This window comes from Acartia tonsa, chromosome 4, assembly GCF_053477335.1.
Source record: "Acartia tonsa isolate MP-2025a chromosome 4, ASM5347733v1, whole genome shotgun sequence".
Taxonomy (NCBI): domain Eukaryota; kingdom Metazoa; phylum Arthropoda; class Copepoda; order Calanoida; family Acartiidae; genus Acartia; species Acartia tonsa.
In genome coordinates, this window is record NC_137263.1 from 8,169,693 (window position 1) to 8,183,138 (window position 13,446).

The 13,446-nt window shown below is 30.7% G+C and overlaps 1 protein-coding gene across 1 annotated transcript in view; it reads right to left on the reverse strand.

Moving 5' to 3' along the window:
* LOC145318289 (neuron navigator 2-like) overlaps positions 1-12,822 on the reverse strand; it is a 32,746-nt gene extending 19,924 nt beyond the window's left edge. The window contains exons 1-4 of the mRNA XM_080159600.1: positions 12,794-12,822; positions 11,256-11,565; positions 9,534-9,909; positions 3,163-3,540 (exon numbers count right to left, since the gene is read on the reverse strand). Of these exons, the coding sequence (XP_080015726.1) occupies positions 3,163-3,540; positions 9,534-9,909; positions 11,256-11,565; positions 12,794-12,822 (1,093 nt within the window). The remainder of the gene's footprint in view (positions 1-3,162; positions 3,541-9,533; positions 9,910-11,255; positions 11,566-12,793) is intronic.
* Between the last annotated feature and the right edge of the window lie 624 nt (positions 12,823-13,446).

The window sequence follows — 13,446 nt, forward strand, 5'->3', positions numbered from 1 at the left end:
TGAGGGTCGAACAAAAAGGAGTATAATTAGGCGAAGGCTTGCGGGGGGGAAAGCTAGATTAGTTTTAAAATTTTAGACTAACAAAAACTTTGATTATTTTTTATCAAAAGTCGATGAAACAAATTTGTAAATCATTTTAAGAATGACAATGTATGTAAATTTTTAAATAGTAGCTTTGCTCCATGAACTTTTATAAACCTCTTCTCTTTCTTAAAGTGTAATTTACACAAACGTCCCCTACGAATTGCCCTAATTGTAAAATAGCTTTGCTTATAACAAGTACAAATATTGTTATATTATGATTGAAGATCTTATAATGCGGTACTGGGAAGAAAAAATAGTTTAGAAAAAGAAAAGATTATTTTGTACAAAATTGAATATTTTTAAGAAAATAATCATATGTGCAATAAACAAGCTAAAAGTAAATATATGAATGAAATGAATATGAACTTTTCATACTTTAATAATAAGTTTCAATAATTTAGGACAATTTCATAAGTAGCGCAGCTATAACTGCAGTTTGATGGAACAAAGACGTACGGAAGCACTCCATTTAAATAAAGAAAAATACCCAAATCACAAAAAAAAATTATGTTAAGGAATGACTTGGTATTAAATTGGCCTATCAATCTTTATCAATTTACAGGAAAACTCACATTAACCCTTATCATATACATATGACATAAAGATTAATAAATGAGATTTATAGACAAGAAGGATGGGGGGGGGCGGGGGGGGAGGGGGATTTCCAAAGAGAAAAATAGGAAAGCAAATGATCTGAAAGCTTTTATGAAATATTTAAATTATTTGAGTGTTTAGTCGCGTTCGCGAAAATACTTTTTCTTAACGAATAGCTATTATCTTTATGATTTCTAACTAAAAACTTATTTGCACAAAGATTCCCTTAAAAATAAGGTACAATTTTGACAGAGTGTAGCAAATCTATAAGCCAGTTTTAAATAAAACAAGGATGACAACATCCATAAAAGCGAAGCACTGAAACGGTAGGACAAACGGACATTAACACTTATATAGTGTCAGAACTGAATATTCAGAATATAAATGTATAAGAGTCGAAGCAAAATTGTACGTAAATTTATTGAAAAACTGCTTTATACAGGATAATGTTTATGGACATAAATACATATTTAGGACTTGATTATAGAGTTGCTTTGCTTATAACATTATTGTTGTCCCAGAAATCAATATACCAAAAATCAGATCAATCGGATGATTAGATCACATAAAAATTTGTTGTTAAAAAAGTAGAAAATTCAACATGTTTAAAATTGACGTACGGAAATTTTGGTAATGCTTATAGAGTTGCTACGCTTTCTAAATTGTACCTAACTACTAAAGGAATCACCATGCAAAGTTTGAAATCGATAGGACAATTCTAACATGCCTAAATTAACAAAAAAGCTATCCGTTACGGACGGACGGACGGACGGACCGACCCTAATTATAGAAAAGCTTCGCTTTTAAAAACGAAGTATTTACTCTTGGTAATCCTATATTTCAGCTGATTTTGACAGATTTACATTTAACTTTTGATCGGACTTCTTAATAGTATTCTGTTTAATCAATTTAAAATGTGTTTTCCTTTATGATTATAAAAGAATCTTAGCATATATGACATGACACTTTTGCGTACCTGACTAAACAGTAGTACCTTACTTATCAAGTTTAGCGTATCTAATATATTTGACTAGCTTTATAATTGATTACATTCTTAAGTGATGCGTAGGCAGGCACTAGAATAATATTTCATTCAACATTTAACATCAATTTGATCAGTTTATAAATAGTCAAAACATCATAAAAACTTAAGTTAAAAAGTATACTTGATCGCACGATCAATTAAAAGTTTTTTTAATCAAAATGTCGTTATTCTATAGTTTTGCAATTTTTTAAACGCATAAATACCAAAAAGGTCTTTTATTTTTTTATTACTGTCTACGTTAAAACTATTAAAATTTTGCATAAGAATAAAGTTTTTTGTTTATAGGTAGCACAACAATGGTATAAAGAAAAAGGCTAAAATTTTTAAAGAACAATAAGCTATAATACACTTGATATATCATACAAAATCATATCTAGTTACTGTAAGAAATAGAAATGGCCTCAATGGGAAAATATTTCAACTTATCAAAAAATGTATTTAATATGTTGCTAGCTATATAATGTGTATATTATATTTGCATAATGAATATGAAATAACTTGCCTAATATCATTAATATTTCCTAATATTTTATATAATCTTATACAGACATCATTAACTATACATTTACTCTATATTTAAAAGGGTAAATTTAGTTGATTATTTACTAAGTATATTTGCGATTACTTTTATTTAGTGAAATCTTCCAATTTTTAACATGTACAAAACGGCCTGCTTAATTGCTTCAAGATCCATGTCAGATCTATATAGGAAATAAATGTCTATAAACGAGCTCAAGTTTTCCAAGGAATATATGATTAAAACTCATAGTGCTCCAATAATCCATAATAAACTCTCATTGCCCAGAACGCTAAGACCCATTATTTTACTTTATTAAAAATAAATTCATTTTTTTCATTTCATGTTGCTATTTACCTTATATTGATGTATTTAATTTCTGATCATAAAAAAGAAAATTTAAATTTATAATATGATAAATTTAAGAAAACTATGTTTTAAAAGAATTTGATTGTGGCGACATTTTGTGTGTTCAAATATTAAACTAAAATTGTAATCATCATCATTAACCCTTTGGTGATGGTAATGTAAAGAAAAAAATATAATTTAAAAAAATCTTTTAAAAATCATTTAAATTATTAAATATTTACTTTCTTTTAGATAGTAATGCCGGGTGAGGAAAATAGATTTATTGAGAAATAGATATGCATATAGAAAACTAGCCAATAGGGAGATAATTATATTGAGCCAACTCTAGTGTAAAATATAAATAACATAAGCGAGCTCAATAGGGATGTTGGTGGGTGTAAAAAAAACCTTATGATTGAAATTAGGAATGCCTGCCATCCCCTTTTTTCATTCCCTGGCAAAACTCTGTGCACGCAAGTTTTAAGTAAAATGCTAGTTATGGCAAATGAAAAAAAATAATCAACTTGACACTAAAACACTTTGTGATAAACAAAACAAAAAATATTTAACATACCTGAGTCAGATTTTGGCACGTTCCTCCTGCCCCCAACAACCTTGTAAACCTGGCTGGCGCCACCAGCCACTCCGGTGACACTGTCACAGTCATCAGCAGCAGCCTTACCCGACAACTCCAGGTACAACTTGTGCTGTGTCTCAGCCTCGGCCCGCTGCTTCTCATACGCCAGCCTTTGTTCAACCCGCCGACTGTAAAAGTCAGCACCGCCCTCGCTGGTGTACCCATCGGTCAGCTCAGCGGTTTTATTGCCTCGCGATCCGTTTCGACCGACACCGCCGCGGTGGAGGAACTCAGCGCCGCCTTCACTGACGTAGCCAGAGTCGATTTTGTTGCGGTTGCGGATAACGTCTGAATCTGATACGTAGCCCGCATCACCTACAAAAATAAAATGGATTTATTTAGATTTATGGATATTTAAAGTTTTTGAGCATAAAATTGAGCTACATTTATAACAAGAAGAAAGGGAACATCTAACTCTTAATTATTCTAGTTAAAAGTTTACATACACGTTCTCTCATGCATTGGTAAAAAGATTAAAGTATTTTTATTAGATCTTGATTCAAGTAATCAGTGTCTTTCCAAGCTTTTCGAACAACAATTTTAATGTACAGAAGGATTGTTCATAATTGAAGATTTATCGTTGCTTTGACTATATCATTAAAAATCTTTAATTGAAAGCTGACCGTCACACCAACGGACATATTCAATCAGCTTAGAAGCTGCTCTACTAAAGGTGTTTCTTATATAAAATAAAAATAATGATTTAGCTTAATATACGAATTCTTGATTTGCTTTGGCGTTAGGGCGTTTCAAATTCCACTGTTTCATCCAGTTTTCATTAGAGCCTTCGGACATCACAAAACACACACACACATAAACTCGTACACCCCTTACAGACAGGGGGAATGTTGGGACGCCCAGCTTTTTAGGTTTTGTATAATTTTTTGTGATACACTTTTTGTGCATAATCATTTACAACAGAGAAAATAGGAGACAGATAATCAAGGAAAAAAGGATAGGTAGAGAGAAAGGAAAAAGGCAGGGCTCGGCAGCCACACGCCAGCCTCGACTATGCCTCAAATTTAAACCCATTTAAATGCTTTAAATTTTTTTGAAAAGAGGAATAGCCATATTTTAGTCAAGGTAATACTTCCAGCTGATTTTAAAAAGCGTAAAAAGTTGATTTCCCTTAGGGTTAAAGGCGGCTGCCGAGCCCTGATAAAAGGATCTTCATGGCCGATAAGATAAGTGGAAGGGAAACAACAATAGCGAGTAAATCATTCTATATCCCCTCTAAATTGCAGAATTTTATAAAAGTAAAGAAGCAATAAAGATTACTTTCTTGACCATTGTCCATTGTCCTATCCCTTTCTGCCTGTTTGAAAGGTGGTCTAACCTTTTTATTTCAAAACAAAACTTTTCTCTTTTGTCCTTACATCAACAAAAAATGAAACTTTTAAGAATAAAAAGCACTTACAATAAGTATTTAGCTTTTGTTCTGTAGATTAATATTTGAGATAATTATTTGTTTTGTTTGTTTTAATATTGAATTTAATTTATTTATCTATTTATATCATTGATAAGGATTTTTATTTATATAAACATATTATTCAGTTGGGGCACATTTCAACATTCTTTGAAAATTTTCATAATCATAGTTATTTGTAAAATTTGCCCTTATTTAATATATTTTTTTCATAGGTCAGGATAAATTTTAGATTTAAGAGTAATTAGACTATTCTACCAAAGTTCTGATCACCTGTTTCAACATATCTAATCTTGCGGGGCCGAAACACTGCAGGGTACTTACTATTAATGTAACCCTAACTTAACTGAACGTGGATAAAAAGGGACTAAGTTCATAAATATTAATGGGAGTACTTTTCATTTTTGCAAACAGACAGACAAGCTTTTAGGAGACCATTGTAATGAAGGTCCTTTGGACCATAAAAGGAAGTTGAAAAACTATATACCTTAACTAAAATTTTGAAAACTGTATCGATCGGTATAGAAAAAAATCATAGAGGAAGAATTTGTAAGCTTAATTTATGGTTCTTCAAGTAGAAAATTGGTTTATTTGCCCCAACTGATAAATACTGTGTAGATAAGTTTGTGAAAGTATAGCCGCAAGAAAGGGAGTGTGTGCATGCCGATACAGAATCCTAGTGTTGAAGATTTTCATACACATACGGATAAAAGGATAATAATATGTTCCTTCTCTCTGTCATGTTAGTTTGTTTATTTATATCACTAAAATTGGTGAGACCACCTATCTATGATCCTGATGTTAATAAGAGAGACAGGATGTCTCCCTGTCTGTGTAATCAAACTAATCAAATTTAATTTAAGGAAGTGTATTGTCCCCTTTCTCTTTCAAAAAGAGTTATATTCCATAAAATTCATTTTTGATTACCAAACGAACTTATTAGTTTCTCCTCAGAAAAAAATACCTTCTTCCTTCTAATCCTTTATCCCTGACTGTTGAGATGATTACGGGCCGTCATCAATTTTGTGTGTGTATCCCTGATAAAAACTTGTGTTGCCTGACACACACAAATTTAACAAAACACGTAACACACACACCACTTACACCAAAACACACAAAATATCACCCCCAAACATTTAAAGCACAAAAAGTGGCAATATCCCTTGGATCGAAGGTCGAGCACAGATCCACCTCCCACCCCCACCCCCCGGCACAATTAGAATTTAGAATTAAAGAAGAAAAGTATATTCTTTTAGGTTAAGTTAGGTTTAATATTGTTTAAAAGACCCAAGCAGGGTTAGAGCTTTTGGGAGGGAAACAAATAATTAAATATGGGGTAGGGCTAGGAGTCGTCGGTCCACATAAGAGAATTCCAGGAATAGCACCCAAAAAAAAGTAGAGTAGAAATTTCTACGTGGGACAAAAAAAAACATAAAAAAATTAGGAATTTTTAAATTTTAGCTTCAAGAGGAAAAATAAAATATAATTAGTTTTGGGTCATTTTATGAGATATTATCATTTTTTATGGGTCGCATGCTTCAAGTCAATAAAGTTGTTTTCTTCCCGTTTTATGATAAAAACAGTATTAACAAATGTTTTGAGGTACTAAAGGTATAAAAAAATTATTGGTCATTTTCAAAAGCAAAGTAATAACATACTAATTTTAAATTTTAACGTCTATTATCAATAAATTTTGTAATATAACTATTTAATTCATTTAATGTTCTTAAAATCTAAAATTCATCTTGAATATGGATGACAACATCCATAACAGAGAAGCTATGAAACGGTAAGACAAACGAACATTAACACACTTGTAGAGTGTCAAAACTGAATAAGTATAATTATGTATTTCTAAGTCTGAACAAAATCTAGAGATGCTGCGCTTAAACATTGTAATTTGTTGTCCTATGAATCATTCCTTCAAAAATCAGAACAATAAAATATTTATATCACATAAAAAGTCTTTGCTAAAAGTTTAACATCAAAACGTTTTAAATGGACGTAAGGACATTCTGGTAACGATTATAGAATTCAACTTTTTTTTAAATTGTACCTAAGTACTGCAAAAATCACCATCCAAAGTTTTAAATCGATTGGATATACCTTAATTAAAGATAAACGGACGGACGGGCCCTAACTAAAAATTATCTTCCTTAGAATGTATTAGTTCAAAATAATGGAAATGATTCTCTGACCTATAAAATAATCATTTATTTAGAAGGATAAAAATCATGCAAAAACGCCCTATCTATTCACTTAAACACGCTCATTTTACAACGTTAAAATCTATTTAAAATATGGATGTCTGACTTTATAATTCTTTAAAAATTATAAAAATATTTTAACCTATCAAAAAAGCAATGAAAATTCAATAATTCTTTGCTTATTTTTTAAAGATTGCTAATAAAACATTATTTTTGTTTGTAAAAATTTGTGATTCTCACACAAGGACTGAATATTGACATGTAATATAATATTTGTTGCATGTGTTGAAACAAATATTTTTTAGAACATGCTACTCACGGATAAAGGATGCAGAGACCAGAAAAAAATCCTTGCAACAAGTGAATCATTTTTTGAAAAGCAAACACTAAACTCTTTTATTTTAGAATATAAAAAAATTACAATTTCAAATCCACTAAAATGTTAGTTAGAAACTAAAATTGGCCATCTTGAAATTCAATACTTATGCCAAAATACCAATTTCTAAGTTACTAAATTACTTAGTAATTAACTGTATGTGGTTATTACAAATATTAGAATAGGATCAATGTTTTTTTCAACAATTTAAACTTTGCTCGGGATGCTTCAGCCGCTGACTTAACAATATTCTCAGCGGCATCTATCAGCTTCATCTGGTTTATTTTACAGTCGCTGCAAAGCCCAAAAAGTTAAGAAAGTTCTTTTTCTAAATTGATTCATGTAATTTAAGTTAAATCATACACAATACCAATGGGCGGTTTTTGGGTAAGCAGTAGCACTAAACCATAGTCGCAGTTGCGCGGATTATTTTTTTCAGAGGTCTGAATATGCGACTTTCGTGCCCTGGCGATTATCCTCTTAACGTTTTATGGTAAAGGACTCATGTGAAAATGTTAATAACAGTATCCGAAGGCAATTTTTAAATTGAAAAACAAGGACACTTTAAATAAATAATGCGCAGCAGTCCAATAACAACTTTAATTTCAAATTGAGAATAAAATTAAACATGTTAATAATAAGATCATTAAAAGGATTCAAAAATATCTCATATGTAGAGAATGAGATAGTACTTAGTGGTAGTTAGTTGAAAATATGCTCGTATCATTCGTTTACATTATTTACATTTTATGTTTTAAGTTTTTTCTTTTAATTTTCCTATTTAGAATTATTTTGCTCTACTATGATAATTCAGAGAGAAAGAAGACATTGGGCTGTTTATTGCACTATTCTCCAAAGTTTTATATTAAAGTGTTCTTATTCGTTAGCTTAACAACTTTGGATTTAAATTAGCTGACTAATTCAGTTGGGTGTAAAACGTTTTTAATTTTAATCTAAAGAAGGGGTAATTTTTTATATCCTTATTGGGGATGTTCATCAATTTATCGGCCATTGTCTTATCCCTTTGCAATTGCAAAGCTATCATATACCCATTGTTTCAAGAGTACGTAAATCCTAATCACAAGTTGAAAAGTGTCATTTTGAATGAGTTTTAACAAGATCTGATTAGAATTTCTTAAATTCCAAGGATTCCATCTGCTAAGATCTCTTCAAATTATGTACGCTTCGCTGAAAATTAGAGAATTGGACTTTTTTATATTCTAAGACAAAGAACAAAAATTAATGCTTAAATGGAAATTATCATTAATAGAGGAACGATAATAATTGATATTTTATGAATCTTTTACATTTGATTAACTAAAAATCTTATTAGCTATGGAAACTACTCCCCAGTGGGCGGGGTGGGGGGGGGGAGAAGGCGGGGGTTATCTCAATCAAATTCTTTGGAAAGGTAACGTCTTCCCGTCATAAATTAGCAAAAAATTTCATTATAAATCTTTATAAATTAGGTAATGTTTTTATCAAATAAATGCTTCATTTTTATTTTATACGAAGAACAAGGTTTTAAAACATTTTAAAGAACACAAATATAGTTTCATAAGTTTTCAAGAACAATTAATTTGAATAAAACTATATACAAAATTAAACAAGTTTCAAACTCTAATTAATTTAAAGTGTAAAATTTATATCTACGTCTTATGTTTGAAACTTTATACATCCTAGTGGTTAAGCCTCTAGCATCTAGGGGGGTGGGTAGGCAGTAAAATAGCCTAAAACCATTCCAAGGCTCGAAAAAAAATCTTTTTTTTATATGCTTTGACAAAATGTCTTTAAAATATTAATACAAGAAATAAAATGCAAAATCTTGCAAATCAGCAGACCAAATAATTTCTTAAATATGTACAAAATACATATACGTAGTTTTAGATAAATAAAACAAAATTCTAAAAATTCTAGATTAATGTCGCATGACAGTTTATTGCCTTCGGGATTGTCCTAGCATTTTCGTTTATCATGGTTCAATAAATTACAATAATATACTCTTTAACTTGTATGGATTTCAATAATTTTAAGTTAAGAAGAACTTTCAAGACTGAAATTGAGTAAAATTCTTAATAGTTATTTATCGTATCATATTATAAACAGCTCTCTTTGGATATAAAAATGTACATTTAAACAAAACTGGTTTTAATACCTATTATGATCGTACACTTTTAAATTCGTAGAAAACGGGATATGTTAAGATACGATATGTGATTTTTCAGTATGGCTTAGAACCGGTTTTAATCCAGCGGATATTAATCGTTTTCGAAGCAATACTGGAAATGTTAATTCTTACCTGAGGCTAAACTATGAATATCTTCAGAACCATTTCCTGGAGGTTTGTCTCCAGCACCTCCAACTTTCCTCTTCCTGAAGAGCTCCAGCGGAGCCATCGGTGGCACTCCACCACCTCCTCCATCCTCTCCAGAGTTCTCCAGCTTGCCGCGCAGTCCGTTTCCTTGCAGCTTCTTTTTCAAATCGTCCTCTCTGATTAATTTGTCGTCCCCGTTCAAGTTATATTTTTTATCTCTTCTGTTAGCAGACGGCATGGGGGAAACGACGGCCACATTTGGACTCGGCGAGAGTGTTCGCGTCTGCCGGGGAAGGCTGCAACTCTTGGAATGAGCAGAACTTATTGATTCTGTATCGTCCGATTTTTCATTCCCATCGCACTAAAAATGAATTATATAATTTCAGTTGATCATTTTCATTTTAAAATATCCTTTAATATAAATAAATTTTTCGAATAATGATCTAACTTTATTAGGGCATAAAAAACTACATTTTTAGTAGCGAAGCTACTCTATAATTCGAAATGTCCGTCCGTCCGTCCGTCCGTCCGTCTGTCCGTCTGTCCGTCTGTCCGTCCGTGTAAGACAGAATAGGGGAAACGTGATTTTCTCGGCTCCTATTAAAGATAGACAGCTGAAATTTTTTGACAACATTCCCATTATTAAGGAGCACAATTAACTATAAAACATCAAGGGCGGTCGGACCCCTTTTTAGCAGGTTTTAGGCTATTTTTGTATGTTTCACATTTTTCTCCATTTCTTCAGTGTTTATGGTCCGATTTTCAAATTTTTTTCAGTTATTGATATCAAAATTAAATTTCCCGTCTTTTAAAGAAAACATCCATGACGGCCAGACTGCCTTTTTGCAGGTTTTAGGCTATTTTTGTATTTATCACATCATTCTCCATATCTTCAGTGTTTATGGTCCGATTTTCAAATTTTTTTTAGTTATAGATATCAAAATTAAATTTCCCGTCGTTTAAAGAAACAACCATGGCGGTCAGACTGCCTTTTATCAGGTTTTTGGCTATTTTTATATGTTTTACATATTTCCCCATATATTTGGTGTTTTGGTCCAATTTTCAAACTTTTTTGGGATAAATACACTTTAAATCTTCTTTTACGCATTTCCATCCACGATTTTTGTGCTTCGCTACTTATGGATGTTGTCATCCTTGTTCTAGTTATTATGCATTTTGACTAACGTCTTATTTGAGGCAAAAAATATTATGCTGTGGTGTTGTATATGTAACGTAGATTAAATATTAAACGTAGCTTACTTAATTACTTTAAGTATGATATTATAACCCTCATTAAAAAACATAGGAATGCATTAGCAAAAATCTTAAAACACTTGTTAAGTATTTTTATGCATTACATACAATTATAAAAGTGGAATTATATCGGATTATGAAAGTAAAGCACTTCAACCTCTCGCTCAATAAATTTACACTAAACAAAAAAATTTATTGTTATTTATCGCATCGTATTACAAATAGCTTTCCGCGGATATAAAAATGAACAACAAGATTTGTTAGCCCAGAGATGCCAAAGGCACGGAAAACAAAAATGGTTTTAATATAATGATTGTACATTTTTATATATTAGTAGAAAACTGGATATAATATGATATGATACATGATTTTTCAGTTTGGCCTAGGTTCTAATCTAGCTGATATTAATCGGTTTCGAAGCCAAACTGGAAATTCTTTAAGAAATTTGATTACCTTGCCAGAAAGATTATTTTGATAAGGTATAGAATTTGTTCTGACTGGAGGCGCAGGCGGTTGTTTCTTAGAACAGCTACTTGACGGTACTGACCCAGCAGCTGTAGCTGCAGCCGTAGCACCCCGGTCAACCTTGGCTATCTTACTAATCCCACTGCCACAAGATGAGGCTGGGGTGGGAACTTTGGACGAGTTTGATCTTGTCAACTGCTGTTGTGCTGTGGTGGAGGAGTCTTGTGCTGTTGTTCTTGAGTGATGTTGGGGAGAAGATGAAATGTTGGTGTGCTTGAAGGCTATACCACTATGGGATCTATCAAAAATGTCATCTTATTTTTCACCTTTTAAAGCTTTATAAACTATTTTTTTTTAAATACAATTAAGACTTTAAAACAGAACGAATGATCTGTTTTTCTATTAATATTTCTAAGCCAACGAGAAGTTTCATTCTGAAAAAACTATTTGTAAAAATTTCTGGTATGCTAAATAATGAAATTAATGAAATATTGTTTACTTTTCTAACCAATCACAATTTCCTCTTAATTAAAATATGTAAGTATTTATTATGATATATTTTTAATAGAAATTCTTATTCTATAGAAGAATATTGATCAGAAAGGTTTTTTTTCTTACTGATGAGAGAAAAATGCTCTCTCTCGCTCTCTCTCTCTTTCCCTTCTTAGTTTTTTGCTCTCTCCTTCTTTCTTTAATAATTTTTCTTGATTAGAATTTTATGAATACAAAATACTCTTTTACAATTGTTCGATTAAATGATTTTTTATTATTTCCATATTTTTTATAGTGCAGCTATTTTAAGAAAATGTCAGTCCGTAAGTCCGTTTATGCGACCGTGAATTACAGGACATTCAAAAGTTTTTAAGTATAAATTACTTTGAAGTTAAATGAGCCCAAAGAAAAGTCTATTGATAATACCTTTATAAATTTAAGTATTGTCCTTTCTCGTATTCATTCGAATCCGGTGGATAGGAACCGGTTCTTATCCATACGAAAAATCTATGTCTAGCATCGTATTATATCCAGCTTTCTACTAATATAAAAATGTACAATCATAAGATTAAAACCAGTTTTTTACCCCGTGCCTTCGGCACCTCGAGGCTAAAAAACTGGTTTTAATCTTAAAATTGTACATTCTATATCCGCGGAAAGCCGTTTATAATACGATGCGAGAAATAACTATTATTCCATAAAAATGTATTTAGCTAATGCTTCGCTCCTTTTATTTATAATTTTCTTGTTCTTTTATTAATTTTGTGTTAGATATGAAACTGTAAAAAAATTATTTTACATAAATAAGAATAATGTTTCATTACCAGTGAAAATGATATGATAAAATTTCTTTAAGAAAAAAAACTTCATAATAGATATTTTATTCAGTACGAATATTAAAAATTATCTGTATAACTACATCTCTTTAATTAGTATTATTAATATTAACAATTGTAAATGAAAAGAATTTTTAATAAATAACAAAATATACCAACTCAAAGAAGTAACATATAGAATATCACTAATCACCGAACCGATTGAGTTCTCCATTTCTGAGAAGCATTACATAGCTAAGTCATGGAATGGTTTTAGATTTGATTCTTGGAAAAGTGCTATTACTTTCATAAAATTCTATTTATTACTGTATAACAATTTACTAATCGTTTTAAACATTCGTGCTTGTTGGGCTACTTATTGATATACTAAACATTTTTAAAATTAAAATCTATTTTTTTTCTAGTTTATCCTACTTTATTCAGGTAGGGAATGGACAATAAAGGATAAAAAATAAAAAAAAATCACAAAAGACCAATTTCACACTACAAATTTTCTTTTGGGGAGGGGACATAGTTATCTTTGATTTTCCTATCACTGAGCCTTGATGACTATATTCCAAAACAACCAGAGAATGAAACTGTATTGAACATAAAATAAAACTTGAAATAGGTTCGCAGAAAAAAAAGAGATTTTGAAGAAGCTTTATCTTGTCAAGAGAAGGTATTTAAGAACTATTGACAAAATAGGGTTGTGCACAATATTTAAAACAAAATAGAATTTAGCTAATTTTACATTCAAATTGATAATTTGTTAAATTTTTAATCTTATTTTCTTTATAAGTTTCATTTATTTTTAAAAAGCACTCTAAATAATTTATTATAATATACTTGGTATGGTAAAATATTAATCA